The 25,305-nt window shown below is 34.7% G+C and overlaps 1 protein-coding gene across 2 annotated transcripts in view; it reads right to left on the bottom strand.

The window, feature by feature from the left end:
- Window positions 1–159: 159 nt before the first annotated feature.
- The window catches only part of VPS13A (vacuolar protein sorting 13 homolog A), a 109,950-nt gene continuing 84,804 nt past the window's right edge, over window positions 160–25,305 (bottom strand). Inside the window, exons 60-72 of one of the 2 annotated variants that reach the window (XM_054809220.1) lie at window positions 25,058–25,171; window positions 23,100–23,245; window positions 22,896–22,977; window positions 21,779–21,892; window positions 21,232–21,307; window positions 20,967–21,130; window positions 20,578–20,623; window positions 20,192–20,315; window positions 18,107–18,221; window positions 7,365–7,450; window positions 6,599–6,722; window positions 5,190–5,264; window positions 160–3,079 (exon numbers count right to left, since the gene is read on the bottom strand). In XM_054809220.1, the coding sequence (XP_054665195.1) occupies window positions 3,029–3,079; window positions 5,190–5,264; window positions 6,599–6,722; window positions 7,365–7,450; window positions 18,107–18,221; window positions 20,192–20,315; window positions 20,578–20,623; window positions 20,967–21,130; window positions 21,232–21,307; window positions 21,779–21,892; window positions 22,896–22,977; window positions 23,100–23,245; window positions 25,058–25,171 (1,317 nt within the window). In that variant the 3' untranslated portion in view covers window positions 160–3,028. Of the gene's footprint in view, window positions 3,080–5,189; window positions 5,265–6,598; window positions 6,723–7,364; window positions 7,451–15,336; window positions 15,917–18,106; window positions 18,222–20,191; window positions 20,316–20,577; window positions 20,624–20,966; window positions 21,131–21,231; window positions 21,308–21,778; window positions 21,893–22,895; window positions 22,978–23,099; window positions 23,246–25,057; window positions 25,172–25,305 lie in introns of those variants that run through there. The other variant, XM_054809221.1, reaches the window with a different exon arrangement.

The raw sequence follows: 25,305 nt of genomic DNA, 5'->3' as shown, positions 1-25,305 counted from the left end.
GCGATGGTTGCAACAGAAGTTTGGCCTTGTGTTCTCAGAGACAGGATTTGACTTAATTTGTCGATTTCTACCTACGAAATTCTGGTAATGGTATTACCTGTTAATTAAAGCAGTATATAAAGAAAAATAATAATCACATTCCAGTCAAATAAAATTCAGTTTCACTTTATTCAAGGTGAAGAAGGGGCTGGGGAGGGGGGAGGAGTGTGGAAACCAAAAGAGCCATGCCATGCAAAGCCATGCAGCTGAACAAAAAGAGGTACAGTTAGATTTACAAATTCTTTTAGCAATGTGTCTGGCATCTTTGATTCTATGTTTGGTTTGTCATTGATTTCTTCGAGGTAATTCTAACCCTTAAAAAACTACTACTGAGAACCCAAAATGACATTTCTCAAAGGTATTAAGTTTAGCTAACAGTCATCTAGAAAAGAAACTGTTCTTGAGTACTTCAGTAAAGGCCATGATACTTTTAAACACCACAGTGGGCAGACCTAAATGCCTACATTTTAATTTTTATTGAGATCCCCTTGTCTAATTGCATATACATTTTTAACAAAAATTAATATCTCTATTCTGCCTTCTTGTTGAAAAAAAAATAGGCATATTGCAGTAAGGAATGAGGCACAGCAGAGTGGACATCTCAGCTTGCAGTAATCTGGACAACTACACAATGGGATAAGTCCGAGTACCTTTCTCCTCACCCCAGGCTGATTTACCGTTAAAACAGAGAAATGGTGTCTGCCAAGAAATGGCAAAATTCATTCCTGACTGTGCGGAGAAAGTGTAAGGAAAAAACAAAGGAAAAAAGATACAATTTACTGACTAGAAAAAGGGGACTATAGAAAATCATATTGTCATTACAAGTGGAGAAAAGGAGGGAGGTGGGGGAAAGGTCCTGTGTTGACTTTTGAACACTTCTGATATTTAAGTTCTTGTGTTAAGGCTTTTAGTTAGCACAGAAGATCAAAATATTTTATACTCTATAGGAAAAATGCAATTTCGGGGGAATTGTTATGTTTTCCTAAACATGAGCATAACCACAAACACATTTAAAAGAAATCCTTCAACATTAATGGTTAAATTGCTCAAATATTACTGAAGAGCCAGCTGAGATTTGAGAATCCAGAGTTTGTTGGCAAAATAAATGTAAGAAAGTTAAGAACTGGATATAGCATGAATTGAAACAGAGGATCTGTGAAGAGAAAATATTTAGAATAGGGTAAATTAAAAGCTACACAAATGGGAATGTACAAAGTACTTGCAAGAAGTTCTAGAAGTGAAAGTTGCAGCAGATATTCAGTAAATACTGGGCATAGAGAGAGAAGAGGAGACAATTAACACAGTAATCAAGAATCAAGATCATGATGAGGCTATTGGTTGAACTATCATGCCTAAGACAAAAAGTGATAGATGAAAAACAAATTACAGAAATAGCATGTTACTTAGTGCATCTAATAACACTACTTATCTAAGGCAAAGTATTCTGTTAGTTTGGCATGATTATAACCTGAGCTAATACTCTTGGTACGTGCTTGGTGTACAAACAAGTGGTATAACACAGTCATTGTCATAGATTGGAATTCTCTTATCTTTTGATTCAATTTAAAACTTATGGGGAAAAGTACAATATTACATGTATTTTGTAACCCACTAAGTGGTTACTCAACACCAAAGACAAGACTTAAAGTAAATTCAAGAACTGCAGTTGTAGGTGAGCATGCTAATCGTTTTAGATTTTACAATAACGCAACAATTTGGATATCTCAAGCACCTCCAGCAATGTCAGAATTAAATCCTGTAGCTATAAATGTTCTAAACAATTGTTTGGAAATAATATTTTGGCAGCAGGTACTTACTATATGTACCAGATATTTTGAGGACTTTGGGAATTTATGGAAACCTTCATGTAACACCGTATTGTTTCCTGTACTTTTTATATCAACTGCAGTAAATTGTCGTTCAACAATACTATGAGTACATTTAAGAAATAAGCAGAATTGCACACATTCAAGCTCTCCCTATTAAAGTTCTGCTGTCTGGATATGAAACAAAAAAGGTTTCATTGGGTAAGAAAAGTTGATAAAAGCAACTGTGAAATATTATATTTATTATTTAATATAAATTTGACTTTATTAGTCACTTGCTTAGCACACAATACTGTGTAATCCAAGGCATTTATTTTTGGTATGCAACAGTGCATTTATAACCCCATAAACTCCTTAAGTTGCAAGAATTTTATTTAAAATAATAGGCTTTAGTTACTATTTTTAGTGCAGATATATATTAATTCTCCCCATTATACATTTTTGTAAACTGTTATATTTTCTGTGAATATTGATAGAGGTGCTGCAACGTTTCCTTGAGTAGAATATACAAAAAGTTTACACTAAAAGTGGTACTGTATTACAAATTCATTGTGACCTGGTCCATTTAATTACAAAACCAAAATAATATTGTTAACCAAGCAGCCACTCCTGTGATCATCTAAATTAGACTTCCCTGGTCAGTAGCCTCCTCCTTAGAATTTGAGTTGTAAGACTAGTGATTAAGTTAACATTTCCCTCTGACAAAGAAATTTGAATTTCAACACAGCCTCAAGTCATATGAAAACTAAGACGGAAACTAAGTATTGATTTTCAGAATCAGAATCAAAAGCTGAAAGATTTGCTCTGATTAGTATCATAAGAATTATTCCAGAGTTCAGTTTCAGTATCAAATGTAATGGTAAACCAAATTCATTTTACACCATATTTATAAAAAATTAAATCTGGAACTCTTACATTAAAACAAACAAACAAAACAAGCCAAAACTTGGCAGAATTCTTTTCGTCACTAGATTACTTTTTTAAACTTAACATCATCTACTTTTGTGATAGTCATAGACTGTTGTGACAATAATAAATAATTTCATAAATCTTCCTTCCCTCCTGTTTTTGCTTTTGTTGCTGATATTCAAATAGTTTTGTTTGTTAAAGAGGAATTAAATGTAGCTGTTCAGTGTCTTCATATCTTGGTGCTTCTCCATTCATTACAATTTTGGCTGATTTTCTCTCACTTCTTCCAGTTTAGAAAGGATCCACTGTGTAAAGAAAAAGAAAAAACTAGAAATGTTTCCTTGGTAAAAACCATGCAAAGCAGTTGAAAATTAGATTGGGTTGGCCAGACACTTAACTACCTGCTCTCTTCCTAACGGAGTTTTAATACAGTGCTCAAAATTCTGCTATAGATTATAAACCCCTGGTTTTCTCAAGTGAAAATGGAGGCATTTAAGTACCAATATCTGACATTGAATATCACAGCTAATTAAACTGATTAGGTTCACATTTCGGTTTCCTGATCTGTATTTCAATGAATAATATTTTAAAAAATAAGTGACATCATTGTTTCACCCACATCGTTATTAATGTTCTTCCTTAGTCTACAAATCTAGACAAATCACAGATGACAATAGAGAAGCAAGGATAAATAAAGACAGAGGACAAGAATAGCTTGTATCAATGTGACAATACAGTTACTTAGAAAGAAGTTTTCCTTAACTATATTTTGGTTCTTTTCAGGAATTTCAAAATTCACATATTTACTGAACATGCAAGGGAAATTAGTTTCCCAAAGGGGAAAGAAAAAAAAAAAAAGGAAAAAAGGGGCAGTGACATGGAAATCTAGGGTAGGAGATGAAGTTATACAAAGCGATTGCCATGAGAAAGCTGCATAATGCTTTCAAGAAAGATGAGTGGATTATTACAAATCAAATTTTGTTACTGGACATTACCTTGTAGTGTCCACTGGACTGACACAACGTTCACAAAGCAGTGTCACTGAAATGACCTCATACCCTTTTTTCTATAAATTTTCACTGTTCCTAAAACCCTTCCTTCAGTGTTGGCTCTTTATATACACAAGCACAAGTGTCACATTTGCAGAAGTGAGCCGTAGGCCAAACAGCCCAGAAGCGACTCTCAAAGACACTTTCTGTAGGAAAGGCCCTGGTGGCAATTTTTTTCATGAATCTGTTAAGTATTCCTTCTCTAAGATAAACCCACACTCCTTACCAAGCCTGTCTGACAGTGGCCTTTCCCCTCATTCACATTCCAGGTGGTTCTGTGAGGTTCAAAGGCCTTTCTAGGAAAATACACAAACCAACGTTTTTGGGAAATGTGCACACAACTTTTTCATCTTCCTTCTCCTTGCTTAAGGCTTATGGCATACATAATATGATGCACTAATTTGATTTTTGCAATTGTTTCTAATTTAGCTGGGGCATAGATGGGATTCCCTTCCTACACAGACTACTGGACCTCAACACCACCCTGCCCCACCACAGCAAAAAAGAAAATAAAAAAGAGGAGCTCAGTACTTCCAAAGAGTACAGACAAGTCAAATTCAGGATGGGGCCCCCAAATACCTTGTAATGCTTTTTGAGGTAAGAGTCAAATGGTATCACTCAGATGTGGTTAGAAACTAGCCTCATGAAGGCAAAAGCAACTGAAACTGGTGAGAGGATGCAACTGTCACAGACTGTTTCAAAGAGTGGTCTCAGTGTACCATATCCCACTGGTATGAATACATAAAAGGCTAATTTATTGTTTGTGAAAATAATTAGCTACACTAATAAAAACAAGGCAGAACTTTCACAACCCGCAACCTCACGGCTCTGGTAGCAGACATGAACCACTCCTACTATCTGTTGTAGTAAAACTAGTGATGTCAAAATGAAGAGATCACATACAATATATGTATAATAATAGTAGTAATATCATATATCAAATAAACTATTTATGTTTCTATTAGGGATTTTCTTCATTATTCAACCAAAACTGTTTTTTGAACAGACGAATGACGCACACATGCCCCCACAATAAAACTAGGAGTAATTTACAAATATTGTTTGTTGTATTAAAACGTACTATATTAATTCACATTCTTGATTGCTTAGGTTTTGTTAGTAGCACTGTTAAATCACCTGTTTGACAGTTATAATTCCAAAGATTTATGTAAGGAAAAGTTTGCTGTTGGAATTGAGTATTTTTGAAATTCAGTACTGAATGGATCACTGCCATTTCCCTCTGTGTAATAGTCCTGTGGAAATACTAAATTTTAAATATACATAGTAGTTTCAGGTTAAGAATATTTCTGTTTCACTTTTTAAGCCACTTTAGCACAGTATAATCGTAATAGTATTTTGACTTTACCTTAGCATCCTCTGGACTTTTAAAATTAATAATTTTTCCAAATTCTTTGGCGTGGAACACAGACTTAACTCGTTCCTAAAAAAAAAACCCAAACAATAATAGTTCAAAATTGCAGTTAGTTTCTTCAAACTTTACAACTAAGAAAGTTTTAGTTTGCCTATTAAAGCATCGATATGGTTCAGACAGCCATATGTGCCCATTACACTAATCTCAGTATGTTCACATTGTGTGCACACACCCTGAGAAACTTCATTTTCTGCATGAAATACCAGCAGAGTGGAATACTCCAGCAGTAACAGACTACCCTTTTTACCATGGAGACTGGACTATAAGAGTGTGTAGGAATGGAAGACAGAGAATGGAGTATGTGGGATAGCAAAATCCAGTACTCCCTAAGGTTGCAATTTTTCATTCTCCATCCAGTCATTACCTGGGTGGACATTCCACCAATACTGACATACAAGTAGAGGTCTTAGGTAGTGAAAATAGCAACTTAGGCTTGAGAAATAAAACATAAGTGGTGCTTTGCAAAATACAGTTTTCAACCATAGATTTCAATAAAGAACATACTGCAGATGTGTGAATGGACTCTGAAATGACTGCTGTATAGGGGTAAAGATGGATATGTTATTCAGCATTGTCTGAAATGGCAGAAACTCTAAGATTCTTTATTTCATTTCAAACCAATATGGCTCTGCCTTTCATGCTGTCTGCAACAGAAATAAATAATCTGAATGATAAACTGAATGACTTTGTACACTGTCAAGACTGTCCGGACAGCCAAGATGTGTAATTGCACACATGAAGTTCATTAAAAACAGAAACAACCCAAAACACTAGCAGGTAAATGTATTGATTAAAATTAAATTCAGTAACCATCTCAACAACAATGTAGTTAATTTTATGAAGATATTAATACCTTATTATACTTTTGAAGAATTTGATTACTAGCAAATGAAAAAAAAAATCCTTGAAGCACAGCGCATGCAAATGTATTGCTCTGATATATTTGAATCTTTGGGATTGCAACAAGGTAGATTTCCACATATCGGCATATTTCCACAGCACCATAGTGCATAATAAAAAATATTCTGCAACTTTCTGAGAGAGTTTTATTGTATCATAATTTTCCAGACTAAGAATGCACCACGAACTGGTGCATACCAACAAAAAATTCCCAGGCTTCAAGGAATAATTTCATCTGCAAACACCAAGTCACCATTCTGTTTATAAGAGTCAGAAGCTAGTTATCTGAGGAGTTTGCCCATGCCAAATTTCAACTCCCTTCTCTGAGTGCATCTCTACTAGAAGAGAGATCAAGAATTCAAAGGGTAGAGATCAGGAATTCAAAGTTAAATTTTATAAATAGTAACACAAAAGGAAAACAAAATATGATTAGGTTAACATACCTTGGCTTCAATGCGTAATCTTCTGCCATCAACAATGAATGGTTCTTTGGTAAATTCATCATAAGTGTATTGCCATTCACATGTCAGCTGTCCAAATGTCCCTTTTGTCACAAACAGCACACCACTAGGCACCAGAAAATAAAATAAAAAAATTAAAAATGAATGTAAAAATACTTCAAGGTTATCACGTTACTCTAGCTCTAATGAAGTAATTAATTGTTCCAAAATAGTTCTCATCTGATGACATATAATCATACAGCATACTTTCCCAAAAGAGCGAATTTTGAACCTTCCTCTAACTTATTTAAAATACTGTGTTTCACAGCAAAACTGTAACACTACTTCTAGACATATTTCTACAAAAAGTTGTACAGACTTTTTATTTGAGAAGGATGCTCAATACTCCACTGTTAGAAGTTATTGACTGTTCCCGTAGGATCCTTTTTTCCTTCAATATGCTGAAGTTCAGTTGACTTCAGCCTAACTAGATTTATAACAAATCTTTCTCAGCTAAAGAAACCACAAAACCAACATTCCTCTTCTCTCCTTAAATAGGGAAATTACTATGACACTCAAAATAACATACTCTTGTGCTGAACAATGCTGCTGTTGAACTAGATTATTAACAGCACACTAAGCATGCCTTCCCCATTATTTTACCTATATGCATGATGACAGATGTCAAAGCGCAATTACTGATCAACAATTGTCAAGGCATTTTGATGATAATTTTAAGTACTTATTATCTGGAGTCAAAATTGTTTACCTTTTTGTTACCATTAACAGATCTGTACTGTTGACCATAGCATGTGCAATATATCTGAGTTTTGCAAATCTTCCGTTTTCAATTTTCTAAAAGAGATAAAAGTTTTATAGCTTTGAATATGCTAGTATAAATTCACATATTAATTTTATGCTTGAAATGCATTTATCCCTCAAAAGTATAAATTATAATAAAACATATAGCACATACTTTTAAATAAAAGGCTCTTTTCATAAAGTCAGAATTTGACTAACAGATCTGTTACAGCTAATGTTCATTATTATGTAGAATTATTAGGTTGCTGTTAATGCAGCTATCTAAATAAAAATCAATCCTAACCAAAACTGGCAAGGAACAACATAATTTCTCAAAACATTTCAGGACTCAGTTTTCTACATGCTGAACTTCTGCTGACTAACACAGTTCTGAGACAACAAAAGAAATAAAGATTCATCTCCTAATTTATGTCAAGTCACCTCCAAAACACTGAAGTAATTAACTCTGGGACTACACCTATACTTAACTGTATACAAGAACCCACTATCATGTAGACAGTGGGACTTAATAATGCACTTGACGTAATGCTTAGCGTTTCTCCATATTCTTTTTTTTTCCTCTGGAACTTACTTAATCTTTCATACAATTGTGAAAATTGAAGCAGAATATTCTTCAATGGACAATAAATTTAAAATATTGATGACAGCAGATGAGTAAGTTTTAAAAACAGAGGCTCCGTAACTTTAACTTGATTTGGCAACCAGTGGATTTCTGACTTTCTAAGCAATGAGTGATTAAATTAGTGATCAAATTAAGATTGCTGCATCTTAATTGGGAATAGCAACATGATTGCTTGCATACTTCCCATCTGTTACAAATTGGAAGCAAAAATAGATTAGTATAAACCAGTATGATTAGCATAAACCCTTAACTACAAACATATTGCTTCAGATATACATGCCAATATTTAAAAACATGTAGGTTAGTTCTCAATGCAGTTAAAATAGCAAAACCATTTAAGTATTCATCACCACTGTAAAATGATAAAGACATTTAATTAGGTGTACCCTACAACTTCAGATTTGGCTACATGGATAACACCACTTGCCCGAATAGATTTTTTCTTAAATGATGCCTTCCCTCAAAGATGCTGATTCTTTAGTGACTAAAATGCAAGAACATTTGAATAACAGGTTCCCAAAAGAGAGTTTTCCAGAAAGCTCTCAGAAAGTTCAGATTATTTCTCTCCCCCCAACTCTGTTGGGCTACAAAAATCACAGCTATCGATCATGTGCCTACTACAAAAGTCACTGTTAAATTTATTTCTGCAAGAATGCATGAGATGTATACAGCATGATGAATACAGCAAGAACAGCATAAGAAATGAGGAATTAAGGGCTTGGAAAACTGGGATTATTATAATTTTTTTATTTTTGAAAACTCCTCATGCAGGCTTTGTCTAAGGGTTGCCACGTCTCCAATTTGAGTGTTTCCTTGGCTCTCACATGAAGTAGGAGCTTGGACCTAAACAACTAAATAACAAAAAAATCCTCTCTCAAAGCAGCCTCTACAATGTTGCAGCAGAGGACACGTTGGATGGTTAGAAGACAGAGGAAGCTGTATGGACAGACCCTGACCCAGATACCAGGCTACTGGTCTAGTTCTATGTCCTGATGGATTTTCAGTGTTAGTGGCCTAGCAAGAAAGACAGAGAAAGGGAGAAGAAAGCTGACAGGAACTTAAGAGAAATAATGTGTGTGGGAAGAGCAAGGGTGGTTCAGTAGAAGTAACAAATACACATTGTTGCATTTAATCTGCTAGACACTGAGACAATGCCAAAAATTTCTCTTACTGACCAAACACATTATAAATATTGCGAAGTATAACCAGTATCTCTCTTCTGTTAGAAGCAATTACAGGGGAGAAGCATTTAGCAATTTAGCCCTATTAGGATGGAGAGGATCTCTAGTCTTTCTCCTGCATCACAGAAGATAACTTTTTTATGCTTCATACAGCACTGAGGTAAGGCTAGAACGCAACCTAAGAGAGCGGGATTACCGCTTTCTGTCTTTGCATTAGCTTGCTAGTTAATTTTCAACAAGTCATGTCACCCCACTGCAACTTACTCAGTTTACTGATAATTAATTGAGAATTATGAAAATTATTATGGAAGTACACTACTTAAGTATCATGTAGGTTGCAATCCTAAACAAAAGCTATGTAAATATGTCCACCAAATTCCATAAAAAATATTTCATTCTACTAAGATTCACAAACAAGTCATTTGCTCAGCACAAATACATGGTTAGCACGTGGTATGCACTAAGCTAACTACTCCTCGCTGCTAGCTGTGAGTCAAAGATCATGAACTCACGCTATATGCATTCTATAGTTTTGTAGACAACAGACATTAATTGGGAAATAAAGCACAGGAAAATGCTGCAAAGGTAACGCTTGTATCTATGCTGATGCTGAGCAGTAACTACTTCTAAATTTTCTGCTGTTCGATTTTTTTACCCTTCATTTACAACCTTTATCCCTTTTAGCATTAGACTTGCCTGTATTCATTAGGAAATACACCTATTTACTGCTCATAATTCTTATAGCAAGATCACTACTGTGCTCTGCTACCAAAGTGCCTTATATAACTCAAACATAAAAGGATATATAATTGATCTCTCATAGATGTGTAAATATGTTTTTTTAAAATTTTACAGTATTTAGCTATTAATTGTTTGGAGAAAGACAGCAACTTGGACCACTGGTGATGCAAAACTATGAAAGTTAACATTGATCAATCATTGTTTGTTCAATATTAGTTTCACCACTGTAAGAAAACAAATACTAATTTTTAAAACACAACTTCTGTTTTTCAAAGTAAAAAGGGGTTTAACAACCTGATTTCTTTAGTATATGTTATGGTTCATTGACTAGACATGGAAATTGAATGAATCTATTGAAAAAAAGACACTCCAGCAGTTGTAAAATGTAAAGTAAGCCAAGCACAAATCCTCTGCAAATTGTTCTTACCTGTAGTGCAAAAGTTTAGTTGTCACTGCAATAATCTAACAGTAGATGTGATGATTTGTGCAGAGATTGATATGCAAATATGCTTAGTGTCTTAAAAGTGGCATCTCTACATTTGGAAAGATTTCTAGTCACACCACATGCTCCTAATTTATTGAAGAGCAAGCACAGAGGCCTTTGACAAAGTTAGAAACGAAACAGAGCAGAGTTTAGTGTAAGTAAAATTTAAAATCTATGATCCTTCTGGTTATAGTTCTAAAAAATACTAATAGTGTGTGTGATACAAATCACAGTGTTTGATATCCTCCTTAAAGTCATCTCAACTAAAACAACATGTAAAAAAATTACAGTAAAGACCGTTGCTACTTAAAAAGTGGTTATGAATCTGCTACTCTCCTCTCTTGATGTTCAGATTAACTTGAAGTTTTCAGTTGTATTTTAGATTGCCAGTGTACTTCCTTATGAACTGATAACTGTCCAAATGTGTGAGTTCTGAAGACAATTTACTGTTGTTGCTAGAAACCTCAATACTGAGTTATAAGGCAATGTAAATTACAAGTTGACTTCTTCATAAGCTGTAGAATTGCTAGTTTCAGCAGACTAACCTGGTATAATTATATATCCAATCTTCCCCACAGAAACATTTAATAATTTGAAGCAATACCCAGGTCACTTGTTAGATCTAGCTTGAATGTATGTGAAAAAAGGGGAAAAATTGTTAAATAAAGAAAAAAAAAACCCATGTAAAGCATTCCTTTTTCTGCCATGCAAAATTCTCTCCTCACCCTCCATTAAAAGGAACTAACATTAATCCTTTATTGCCTATGCCCTCATTCCAGTTATGCTAATGTGCAATGTCATTCTACTAAAAGCAAACCTTTTGTCCATGATGTTACTGAATTCAAGATTCCCTTCAGCCATGCTGAACAGCAACTCTGAAATCAATGTGGTTTTGTTCAAATCAATAGAAATTAGTGGTCACGGTTAACATTTCAAACTAAGGCCACAGTATGCAGGACAGTAAAAATTAGGACAGCAGCTTTCTTTCAGAACACCAAGTTTCTACTTCACACTGGAAATATAATTTGCCTATGCTGACTGGCAGAATTATCTTGGTCAATTTTTGATCCGAATACCAAGATAATTCATTTGATGAGCTGAATGGAGAAACCATAGTGATCTATGCTTTCATTATGATGACCACATCTAGATGCTCTTTGTGGTTCCTGCCAATACAAAGTTCTTTCATTTGTAGTGTCTGAAGTGATTACTGTATCAGCAGGGAAATGGAAAAATATTTCCCTTTTCTGTATTCTCTGTCAGCAAACAAGCTGCTGTACGTTTTGCCTAGGACACTTCTAGTTTTCACTTGCTTTTCTACCATATATAAGCATTTATGCTTCAATCACAAACAAGGTAAAATGAAACTGAGTCACACAAGCTTCCGTGTTTTTCTCAAACAATTGATGTTAGCTAGTCTCAGCCAGCTTGTCGTAAATATATATGAGTCTTCTAGTTGGGGATGGGCATTGGCTATCTAATAATATCCAAATGTTGCACATTTAAGTGGTAAGGATCCTGCTCTTTTCTAGATACAGGTTTTCCAAAGGAAGATGGATAATGACAGCTATGATTCAATTAAGGGAGCAGCAAACTAGACAGCATGCATGAATGGATGCCTGGTAAGAGTCAGGACAATGTCAAATAAAAATTAAGTTACTTTGAACTTCGGAAATAATTTCTCCCTAGAATTTTATGAAGTGAAACTGCAGTTTTAGAGTACTTTGGGATATGGGTGTTTGTGTTTTGATTTGAATCTAAGCCCAAAGGGGGTGAAAGGAGGAGAAAGGAGTATGACACACTTCTCCCACTCCTCAGATGTTCTTCCTGGCAGACTAAGAATACTTGAATACTAAGAAACAAGGGTCTGTTCAATCCATTCCACCATTCTGCTACCTGATCTGAAGCCCACCTCGTGACCAAAAAAGGATCACTGAACTGAAAGCTGAATACGGCCAATATAGTAGGACACAGCATTGAGGCACAGCTTGAAGGACTGTTTGCTCTACAAAGCTTACATCCACTGCAGCACGGTTGGGCATCAACCTCTCATAACACTGTAAAAGAGCCCTCACAAACTCATACACTATAAAGGCAAATTAAAAACACAAAAAAGGTTTTGAATTTATTTTGGTATCGGGCAGGCACTGAGCCGTGACACAGACAACTCCACTGATCTCATGGTGCAGGTGTTAATGACTTCACATTCATAAGCATGAGACTAGCCTATCCTTCAGCTTTATCCCCTGGCAGGGCAAAGACCAGTGATTTCTGGCAGGTCTATACCTTCTGTAAATGACTAATAACAACAAAGGTATAAACAGTCTATTAAATGATGCCGTATATAGTATCCCTCTGCACTGACTTAAGTCTCCAGAGCCTCTCGAGAAAACAGAAAGACCAAAGAACCCTGATCAAAAGGGATGTACCAGGTAACATCTAAGATAAAGAGCACAGCCAGTTCTTCACCTCAGCAAGGAGGAAGCATATAAATTCAAGTTACCATTATACAAGTCACTAAAAGAGTAAGACTAAACACTTGGGAAAAGGCAAATCATCAGCTTGTTCTGTAGTTGACAGTAGAAAACTTGGCAACCTGAACTGAAAGGATGGCACATAGTCATGGAGTTTTCAGCAAGAGTACTGGACTTCAAATTCAATTCACCAGTGAAAAAGTGAGGAAAAGAAATGTGCAGCCAAAAGTTAAACTACTAAAATTCATTAAACTGGGGGGGGGGGGGGGCATTTGACAAGATGGTCTGTATTTTTAGATATGTTACTTTAAATACCTAAAGAAAATAATCTCTAATTTTTTTTTTATTTAATTTTTTATTTTTAGTGCCTTAAAAAGCATCAGTTTCAGCTAGTTAGCTATTTTACTTTTCACAGGTTTTGGTTCCATGACTTAGAAATTAAATTCTAATATCCCACGTGATACAACTTTTTGTTTTCCTAAATCCAAATTATTTCTTTTCCCAACATACATTCAAAGGAAGCTAGACTGAAGACAGAAACAAATAAAGTACTGGTACAAAATGACTACATTTTTTTAACATAAAAACTTCAAAAACAGAACTATACTCCATGAAAGAGACAAAATAATCTAAGGTATATAATCATATTTGTGAACTATATTGACAAATTTTGGGTTTTTTTTGTTTTAGGTAGCATTCTACAGACTTTCAGTCTACTCAGTAAAGAAAGAACTCTTTTTAGTTACATTGCAGTAGAACTTGAATTAGTGATACCTGACCCAGAAGTACTACCATTCATGCTAAATTACACTCCCACATTCTGTAATGCTTTGTAGAATTATAAGTTAAAAAACTTTTAAAGCTAGGTCAATTTCATAGCAAAAAAATTATTATTTCTAAAAATCAAATTCTTATTTTTGCAAGGATGCTTTTTCAGTCAAAAAGTGATTATGTTTCTTTTTAAAATGTTTTAGAATGAGGAAAATATATGTTCTGTTATAAAATCAGTATACATTGTCCTGTAAGACAGGTCATCACGGAAGAAAACCAAAATTTTATAGGATAAAAAAAGAAATTCCACTAAAGAGCCAAAAAGGAAAAAGAAAATGTCAGGTAACATTCAAAGTTCCCCAAACCCACTGAAGTTAATAAAATGCAGCAGTAACCTTTCCGTTAAATTGTAGGTACAATTTCCTCAACTTTTAGGCATGATGTGCCTTTTTTCAGGATTAAAGACCAAAATAATCTCCTACATTCTTCAAAGAAATACCTGAGATTCATTTGTATCTGAAATATTCAAAATCCTTCCCACAATGTTTCAGGCAGTAACACACTGTGATACAGTCTTTCATCTACTTCTGCAAGACATCCTTTTGAGATGACAGTATTACAAAATAAGTAGCAATACATGATCTATAGCAATCTTAAGCATCAGTAGTTTCCGCTAAAAGAAGTTCCAAAATTGAGTTTGTCCCCTCTTTTATCTGGGAGATTACAGACATATATTCCTTGGCTTATTGCCCAAGAGATCAGACTGTACAGCAGCTTTTGAAGGCATAGAGCCATTGTAAGCAGTTTGATGGATTTTAATGGTTCTTCCCTCAGAATTTTGATAACTGGAAGACAATGGACAATGAAGGACATGACACACTTTTGGTAAATATGCAAACATTTCAGAACTTCTTATTGCTTTAGAGCAATTCTCATTTTTCAAATGTTGGCAGAAGAGTTAATTCTTGCTACAGTACTTATTGATACATAAATGTGTATTGCAAGATGTCTTTAAAGTGCCACACAAAAATCCAAATTTAGCAACCAACCACAAAAAAAGAATGAGAGAACTGTGCAAGCATTCCAGTGAATACAGAATAAAACATTGTGTAAAGAAACTTGTAAAGCTATATCGTGGAATTTACAATACAGAATTATAGTGGTTTAGTGTTGAGTTTTGGGGTTTTTTTTTCCTGTGTCTAGGTAAATAAAAAAATAAATACTTTTGCATGTTAAATGTTTTGCTACACAGAGCCTTGTAGAAGTACTGGTATTTTCTCCAGCTAGCTGTGATTTTACACAGGGTTTAGTTCTGGGATGGATTTTTTATTTTTATTGTTATGCTATGAAAACAAAAATATTGATTTAAAAATAAATAATTTATAGTCACAATCAAAAATAACTGAATTAACTATTATTTCACACATCTAAGGATTCCAAAGGATACACAAAATAAGTATTTAAAACTTACAGTAAAACAAATGATAAATGAAAAATTAAAGGTTGATGTTCAATGTTCCTTTCAAAAAACATATATTTTATCTTTTAAATGCTTTCATAGGCCATTTAGTGTTTTTACATAATCTAGTTCCAGAAAACATGAGAAACAATGTTGGAACAGAACAGATGAATCCATTTTAGATATACTTTAGACGTGTTTATTGTTAAAAAGAAAAGCAGACAAAATACTTTTGAAATATGAAATAAATAAAACAGTCAAACAGCATTTTAACACCAATAATGACTGTACAACTCAGTAAAGTTTTACTAAACACATTTAAAAGTATTCCATCTAGCAAACTACAAATAAAACCTGCCAAACACTTATATAAATGCAAAAACATTCAATACACTTGATAGAAACATATCTGGAAATAAACTCTAAGTTACGGTATTACTATTTCTTCATATTATTCAATACTATTTTCACCTGATGTTGAGCTGTATCTGTAAGACTATTTTTATTATAGTCTTTGCTCCTTTGCCTAGCACTCATCATCATACAGTTTATTTCCCCACATTTTTTTTTTACCATTTTAAATATAAGAATTTAATATCAGACAACCCAAATTTCTCAGTGGGAATTATAGCAACATGTAATAGTTAAAGGTCAAAAGAATGTCACAAAGGCCATATATATCTGTTACAGTCCGTATTATCCTAACTGTCATCATCATCATCACTACTATTGTGAGTCTTAGTCCATTCCCTGTAGGCCTGTCTTTTCTGAAAGCATGGTAAGGGAAGAAGAAAGCAGAAGTATTAGTTTAGAAGTATTAGTTTTTCTGGCAAATTTGTTAAATAAAGCAAAATAAAACCCTAGAAAACAAAGACATTCTGAAGTCATATCCTAGTTCAGGACACAGTATGAGCACAAAATCACCTAAATCCTATTTTATTTAATCAGCATGTACAATCTCTAAATCACTAAAAGAAGTTTTATTCCAATCTAATCCAGTAATCTGTTGAAAATGCTACAACACAGTGACTGCAGTGGGGCCAGTCACCAGACCTATACGCACAGAAATAACACAAAAGGGGAAAATAATCTTTTTTTCCCTGTAAAAATATATTATTTCATTCAAACCACTTCCGACAGGGGACATGTAATATACTGAGTCTCATGCAAAACAAAGACATATCTCTAGAACCAGAAACATTAAGAACAAAAACATTAATATACCTGAGGGTAAAATAAGATTAAGATATCTAACATATCAGAAATTAATGTCTCAAAAATTTAGGCAATTCATTATTTTCTGATTTGACTGTCTACAGGGAGAATTACAACTCTGGAGCTTTCAAAATACATTTCTTCAAGAGTAGTTCTGTCTTAGAATCATCAGTAGTGAAATCTAATATGAAACATACAATTTTTCAACTTTAGTTACTTTCAAATGGCAGCTGCCATCACAAACTATCACAGGCATTACAAAAGGCAATGCCCTGATGCTTTTAGAAGTTGGATGATGGAAGGTGGTGGTACTATCCTCAACCACACAGCAGAGAAAAATTAGAATTAAATATTACATTGCAGAACTTTTAAAGGGTTCTCATAAAAAAACCCCAAATGCAAACATGTACAAATTTAAGAAGCAAAGGCAATGCAAAGTCATTAGACAATGCACATTAGAGCTGACTCTGCTGGCTTGCTAGCATTTGTTTTAGTGGTACACATTAAAACAGAAAACAGGATGTTTTGGAATTCATTTTCTTACCAAAAAGAGGAAAAAAGATTAGCAATAAATTTATGCTGTTCATCAATAGTAGCTTCTAACTTCTATGCTCTGGTTAAGGTGATACTGCTTTCTAACACTAGCTTTAAACTGCAGAGCACGGGTTAAAGAGACCTCATTAGAAGAAAGGCAGAGGCATACTATTTATTATCAAAGAACTTTCACAGTTTGCTGAACTAGATCACCAGCGAACGGTACAGCCAACATAGCTGAAATGCCCCAAATAGGACAATCCTCTTCTAACAGAAAACAAAAGACACACTAATGAAGTGCAGAAGAAACAGAAACAACCAGATTGGAACTCGACATGAAACAAACTGCCATGGCAATTCTCAAAATAGTCTAAAAATCCTCTCCAAATGCTACTTCATTCTAAACTACTTCTCCATAAAGGTTATTTCTGTATAACTTCTCTAACATTTCCCTGGCACACTGTGAATCCTTCAATATGTATTTTAAAAATTCTGTTTAAATAGAATTTTTTAAAATTCTATTATTCATGCAATCACTAATTATTACTTTATTTCTTATGCTTGAATATTTCTCAAATGCAGTTTTACTTCTAACAGAGAAAAAAATAGAAACTTTGTAAGGTATGTTACAGTTGAAATTATTTCCACTTTGATATCTGAGTTAAATTTGCTTATATGGCAGCATTAAAGAATAACTGCTGCTAAGTATGTTCTTCACACAAACAGCATTCCACTTCAAAACTGTTTACGTTCTTTCAACGGCTGTAGTATGACAGTTACTTTAAGTCCGTTAAAAATGCTTTTTTACATAAAATTGCGATTAAAAAGTCACTGTTTAAAATGTGTATCATAAAGTTACTGGAAAAAGTATCTTTGTGTTTATCGTCACAGTTTATCAAAAATGGAAGAAAAAGACATAAACCTTTTTAATTACACATATAGACATTTATCTTCTTTCACAGTGCCCTCTATCTTGCACAAACCTATACAGATATACTGGTATTAACTATAGTGTCTTTCTCAAAAGTTTTATCGCAGAAAGTAAATCACCAAAGTGGTCATAAGCCTAAAAAATTAAATGAAACTTCTTGACTACTGAGTTACTAGGTAAGGAGTGGTAGAGAATTTAAGAAATAGGAAGCTCTGTGAAATATTTATTTCAACATATAAGTTAAAATGTACATCAAATTATCTTTCATTTTCTTCACCTGTAACATTTGACTTCCAGTTCCATCTCTTAATCTGTAAGGTCTAATAACTCCATCTTCACCAAAGAAGCGAGGTGGGCGCAGGCTTATCACATCTTCTGATGAATCTGTAACTCTGACAAAGCAGCAAAATTCAGGTATGTGTCAGTATCTCTACTGAGCTCTAATATTTAACAAAGGCTCTAAATGATTTTAAATACAAATTAAATTCAAGTACTGGTACAGTAACTGTTGTTTATATATGTCCTTTGCATATGAATGGACTAATGAAACAGTAAGAAATTTTACTCAGAAATCTATTTCAGAGAATGGTTCTTAGAAAATTAGATGGCATAGGGCAGCATGCACCTGCAATACTTAATCAATGTCTAATTATTTTACTTCAAAACTTCAAAATTAAAGATATCTGTGCCATACAGAACTTCTGCTCTGATATTTTTCTTGCATTTCTCTGCTAAGAACTTAAAGGTGAGGAGACTGGCAGTCCTACAGCAGCAAAAGTGCTCCAGCTTACAAAGAACAGAGCCATTAAACAGCTGTATCCAGGTGAAGTGTATTGGGTTTGCATGGTTTTGGTAACAGGGGGGCTACAGGGGTGGCTTCTGTGAGAAGCTGCTAGAAGCTTCCCCCATGCCCGACAGAGCCAATGCCACTTGGCTCCAAGATGGACCCACCACTGGCCAAGGCCAAGGCCTTCAGTGATGGTGGTAGCGCCTCTGGGATAATACATTTAAGAAGGGGAAAAAAAACCCCAAACCAGCAGCATTTGCAGGCAGAGGGAGGAGTGAGAAGATGTGAGAGGAACAGCCCTGCAGACACCAAGGTCAGTGCAGAAGGAGGAGAAGGAGGAAGTGCTCCAGGCACCAGAGCAGAGATTCCCCTGCAGACCATGGAGAAGACTGTGGTGAGGCAGGCTGTCCCCCTGCAGCCCGTGGAGGACCCCACACTGGAGAAGGTGGAGCTGCAGCCTGTGGAGGACCCCACACTGGAGCAGGTGGAGGGACCCAAAGGAGGCTGTGACCCTGTGGAGAGCCTGCGCCAGAGCAGTTCCTGGCAGCACCAGTAGCCCCGTGGAGAAAGGAGCCCACACTGGAGCAGGTTTGCTGGCAGGACTTTTGACCCCATGGGGGACCCAAGCTGGAGCAGGGGAAGAGTGTGAGGATTCCTCCCCTGAGGAGGAGGAAGGAGCAGCAGAGACAACGTGTGATGAACTGACCACAACCCCCATTCCCTGTCCCCCTGTGCTGCTGCGGGGAAGGAGGTAGAGAAATGGGGAGTGAAGTTGAGGCTGGGAAGAAGGGAGGAGTGGGGGAAGGTGTTTTAAGATTTGGTTTTATTTCTCATTACAGTACTCTGATTTGATTGGTAATAAATTAAATTAATTTGTCCAAGTCGAGTCTGTTTTGCCCATGATGGTAATGGGTGAGCAATCTCTCTCTGTCCTTATCTCAACCCACAAGCCTTTTGTTGTATTTTCTCTCCCCTGTCCATTTTAGGGGGGAGTGATAGAGCAGCTTGGTGGGTACCTGGCCTCCAACCAGGGTCAACGCACCACATGAAGCTACTAAATGTCCCCCTCAAAACACTTTCTCCTACTTCTTTACACCTTACAGCATGACATGACCTACAGCAATGGGTTTATTAAAGCGAGACCATCACAGTATTCAACATGCAGTTCTAACACAGTTCTCAGTTTGAACAACCAGGACAGATCCCGGCATAACCTGGTGGTCTTGGAACTCATCTAATATAGTAGTAATAACACAAAAAGTAACTTTTGATGCATCTGAATAGTCCTTTTTTTCCTGTATATTTGGGAGAAAAGGAAAAAAAAAATCAAGAATTGAAGGAAGTCTGATTGTTAAGGCTTTTAAACTAGTTTATTTGGTAATACTAGAAATACCTGAGATTTGATGTTGTCTTTAAAGCATTGGATAAGATTTTTTTCTAGGTCATCTGTATTAATGACAAAGTTGAGAGATCCAGAAACACTGACACAGAGATGATACAAAGACACAATATACAATTACTACTACTATTATTTGTTTCATGCCATACGTCGTTCTTAGGACTTATTTTACTTACTTTTTAATACCCTGAAACGTGCTGCTTGCCATGTCTATGATTCCTCCAGTGGGCCTAGCTACTGCTCCCACTAAGCCTTTTCCAACACCTTTGAAAAAACCAGCTGCTCCTTCTTTCTGAGCTCCTAAAAGGATTAAGTGCAACGAATCAATACAAAAGAGTTTTTCTTACAATCTTAGCAAACATAATTACCATTTAATTACAAATCTTATTTGATATGAAACTAGTCTCCTCCACACAAAGTTCATGTAAACATTTAAACTAAAATTCAGTAGGAATATAAAATCTTGATAAAAAGTTTTATAACTCAGATTTATAATGTCTCAGGAAATATCAAGAATTTACCATCATATGAACAGCTAATGCATCGGAAGACCTAAACTTACCTCTTATTGGTTTTGTAACTATTCCTGTTATGCCACTGACAAAACCCTATCAAGAGAAACAAGAGAGACATTACAAATACGCTTTCAGATTATATTTTTCATTTTTTACCTTTTTCTTACTACTTCATTGGTGAAAAGCCTCAAAGTACATATGTTGGAATATTCTAAAATTCATTACAAGTTAACAGAATTAGAGGCACCTGCTCCACAGTTCCTACATTCTCTTTTATCCTCATATATTTTTCTTTAAAGCTATTACTCCAATGTGGTCATATATTTGCAAAACTAGAATTAAAGAGTAACAACTCTCTGGTGACTATGGCAGCCTCTATTTGCTACTCTTGCCTGCATAAAATTCATTAATTTTTTTATATTTTTTTTCTCCTTACAGAAACTAATCCTTTTCCGCCACGAGTGATACCCTCTCTCAGACCAGTGGGCTGTTTATTCATGGCTTCTCTCCTTTTCTGCTGGTAATCCTCATCCATAGTTATTGCAGCTACTCCTTTTGCCATAGCACCAGTGATTCTGGATGCAGCACCAGCTAATCCACCTATTGGAAAATAAAACAAAGTAAAAGGCCAATGCAGTTTACAAATACTCACCTATATTGCTTACTGTTAAGTGTACTACCGTGGTAACGCTGAAACTTACCAACAGCCCCTCCAACCAGTGCTTTAAGTCCTAACGCCATTCCTTCTATAAATTCTTCAGGACCCTGGATGGCTCCCTGAAAAAACCCCGATGCATTTATGTTATGCTTCAAATAGTATGCATTACATATTTTTAAATCTTATGTTTTTATTATAGTTTATGTATAACCAAGAGAACAAGAGTGCAAGAATGAGTGAGAAAGCATGAAAGAGCTCGCATGAGCACCTGTGAGAGAAAGAAAGGCTATTTTAGGATACCAATTCATTCCCTCAAGTTTGCTTATTTTAAGGCAAATAGAAAAAAAGCAGATTTATTTTAAATAAGAACTGTAAGAAACGGTCTTTTGTGAATTAAGTTAAACAGACTATTCTCTCCATTCTATCTCACTTGAGTTTTCCGGTAACTTTTCCTGGCACTTTCACTTCAAATTTTCAATTCTAAATCTAAATTTAAAACCAAAAAAGGTATGATTATATCCACCTTTTCAATACAATTCATATCTATCTACTTGTGCTATATTTCATAAAAAGGCAGTAGAGGTTTTTACCTGGTAAGGTTCATAGAAGAATGCTTCCACTCCTTCAGACAAGCCTCTTATGAATCCAAATGGATTACCCAAGACATCAAGGCCAAGAATAAGAACATACATCTGTTTAATAGCCTAAAATAAAAAGTTATTAGTAAAAATATTTCAGAAATTACAATAAAACAAAGGCAGTGTAGTGTAACCAGATTAAAAAAGCGAAAGTAACATGAGTTTAATGTCAAAAACTCTCAACTATTTTGAAAAGTAGAAGTAGCTTTATTAAAAAGGATCTTACAGCGAGTAAATCACATTGTCAGCCAAATAAACATTACTTCTTATAAGAATTTCACAAATAACTGACATCAATGTGCTTGAGATTTTACAAAGCAAGCACATTACCTAGATTTCTTTCATACTATGGGACAAAATTTGGTCTGTTTGTGTACACTGAAAAAATTTTGTTGATTGTCACTGCAAAATGTTATAACTACATCTATATGAACTGTAATTTGATTTTTAAAAAAGGCTGAGCATCTCCTAGGAGATCTCAAGTTTTCCCTCTGGGAAAAGAAGGGTCAGAGAACAAGAGATAACTCGTTCCCCAATTAAAACCTTGTATAGGTTTTTTCTCCTTTAAAGATGAACAGAGCACTAAATTATTATGTCCAAAGAATCCCTTATTATTAACGATGGATGGATGGATAACAGAGGACTAATTCCTTCATGCAAAAGTTTGTGTGCTGGATTCTCTCCATTGGATGACAGAACCTGAACAATACACAAAGGCCAAAGAGGGATTATAATTCCTATACTACTCATGTCCATGAAAAAGCATTAATATTTTTATGCCGATTCTGCTCTATCAGAGCTGCATTGTGTTTGCTTCCACTATCCATTCATGTTTTGTTATCCATGCCACTTTTTCTTCTAGTCATAATCTGAAAATGGTACCTGCCCCCAAAGTAAAGGCAATGGAAACCTTCTAATGAGTAATTGTTTTGTATGTGTTTATGTATTTAACCTCTGTACAAATGTACAAGGCTGAAAGTAATTTTATTTATTTTCATAGAATTAAAGTGCACAGTAGTGCTTTAAAAAATATAAATTTGCTGAAATATTGAAATTTACTTATTCTAACCTGTTTTGAATAATGCCTTACAACTGCCGATTGGAGCTGTTGTGTAGTACAGAAGTGATAGCTGAGTTCAAAGAATGCCAACCTAAAAAAAAAAAGGAAAAGAGAAAAAGCAAGTCCTTATTATGCAGAGCAAAATAAAATCTAACATATGTAATATTGGTTTAATCTTTGGAAGTAATCTTTACAATCATATTTTCAACATACTTAAAGACAACATCTTGTACATCTGTGAGGGTGGCCCCTATACTCTTCAGCAGGAGATTCAAGGACTGAAGTGGTATCAATTCATTCTTTCTTTCTTCTTTGTTACTATCTTCTCCACCCGTACTGAGTGAAAAGCTTAAGTGTAACTAAAGGATAAAAAAGAGATAGGGAAGTAACATCGCTGATTATTAGAAGTATTATATTTCTATTTTGTAATCTTTTAGATGACTTACAAATTGAGATAAAACATTTCTAATCTTGACTGAAATCTGACTTTAGAACAGAGAACATAAATATACCACATAGGGCAATAAAAAACCACTGACATTTAAAGTCAAACTGAATAACTGGAACTACCTTTAAGAAAACAAGAACTTGAAATTGTTTGCTCATGTTTTCAGATAAAGTCTCCAGAATCTTTTAGCTATAGTTTATTAGCTTGTTTCCAAAACATTTTGTTTCTATAACTAATACCCAAAATCCAGGCAGACTGAAAATGATAACATAGCATGGTGTCCAAGCAAGAATGAGAAACAAAAGCCTGAAAACAAATAATTATTATACAAGTTTTACAGGTGTTAAATAAACATTGGAATATGTATACAAGAAAAAAAACACCTGTGCAGACCTGAATTAAACAAAGTATTTATTTCACAGAAATTCAGGTGACAGTCTCAAAACAGAAAAACATTCAGGAAAATTGCTCAAAGGGCTCTACAGCGCAATACAACGTATTCAGCAGTTTTCAAAATCAAATGAAAAGAAGTTATGCCTGTTTCTGATTCTCTGAAGACAACACCATGTGTCACTCATTAATTTATGGTATAACGAGCTTAACTATAGCTTATTTCAAAGATACATAGCTCGTCTTGCAGAATCATTGTCAATTCACAGCTCTATACTGATTTCATAACTGTTAAAGATTAATCTTTTTTTAGAACCTGAAGCTCATTTCTTCCATCCTATCCCTTTCATGTAATTTTTTCTTGTTAAATATGACAGAATATATTAAAAAATAAGCTTTTGTTTACTTTGTTATCTTAACACATAAAGGATATTTTATTTTTGTCAAGTCGTGAGCAGTTTTTGGAATAAAACAACTGGAGACATACCTATGAACATCTAAGTGAAGATACATTGAAAGAGCTACTAAATATACTTGGAATGAGTTAGGCTAAGCTGTTTACATAAAGCTAGCCAAGCATTTCCTGGAATTACCTGTTCTAATAGCAGACCATTTCTAACATGTCACCAGATACTGTAAAGAGGTGAAACTCAAACCATTCTTTGATCTATTTCCCATGGGAAGGAGGGGAGATTCTCTTATTAAGAACTGTTATAGAGCCTACAAAGCACCATCACAGTTTTAACAAAGTCAGCCACGCAATAATCAAAAAGTGAAGACCAGCAAGCTAAAAATGCAAGAGAGTTAGATTTGGGGAAGCAGGCTATTGTTTCCATATAACTATGCACATACTATTCAACAGCTGTACCTGAATGTTTATGGGAATTGGGAAATAGCCATAAGTAGACTTTACTGGAGTCAAAAAACAAAACTGCTTTTCCAGTCAGTTAGTGACGATAAAGCAGAAAATGTCATTGCATAGTAATGCTGGCTGTATATGTTTTTAGAGATGACCTCATTCCCCAATCCACAACACGCTGACTGCACACAAACTATAGCATTTTGCAAGGATCAATTAAATAATTAAATTACTGTACATGAAGAAAACTATGCAGAGAAATGAAATAAAGAATGTTTTATGTAAATATTTAATAAGTATTAATGTAAACCACATATAAGTTAGTGGCAACAATGAAAGCACTTTTCCAGGACATTTCTATTTTATTTTTGATCATCTCTATGTTTCTTCATTTCCAGTGCCTACTATCCTGCAAGAGACAAAAATTTTTCAGTTAAGAGACCAAACACAGGTTGTGCTGTGAAAAAGGCATACCTTAATTGGAGAAATGTGAAAGTATTCATACAAGCTGATTTGTGATGTATCCATTGATGACACACTCATCAGTTCTTCTTGAAGAGATTCAACATCCTTTTTGAAAAGTTCTAACTGTGAATGCATTTTCAAAAAAATATTACTTAAAATTCAGAGTACATAAAACTAGCACGCATTTGTCATTGAGATACAATACATTGACTAATATAAATTATACTCTCCTGATCTTATCTTTTTAGAAAGTCAAC

This window comes from Grus americana, chromosome Z (assembly GCF_028858705.1).
Source record: "Grus americana isolate bGruAme1 chromosome Z, bGruAme1.mat, whole genome shotgun sequence".
Lineage (NCBI taxonomy): Eukaryota > Metazoa > Chordata > Aves > Gruiformes > Gruidae > Grus > Grus americana.
The sequence above is the reverse complement of the archived record's forward strand: the minus strand, read 5'-3'. Positions and strand labels throughout refer to the sequence as shown.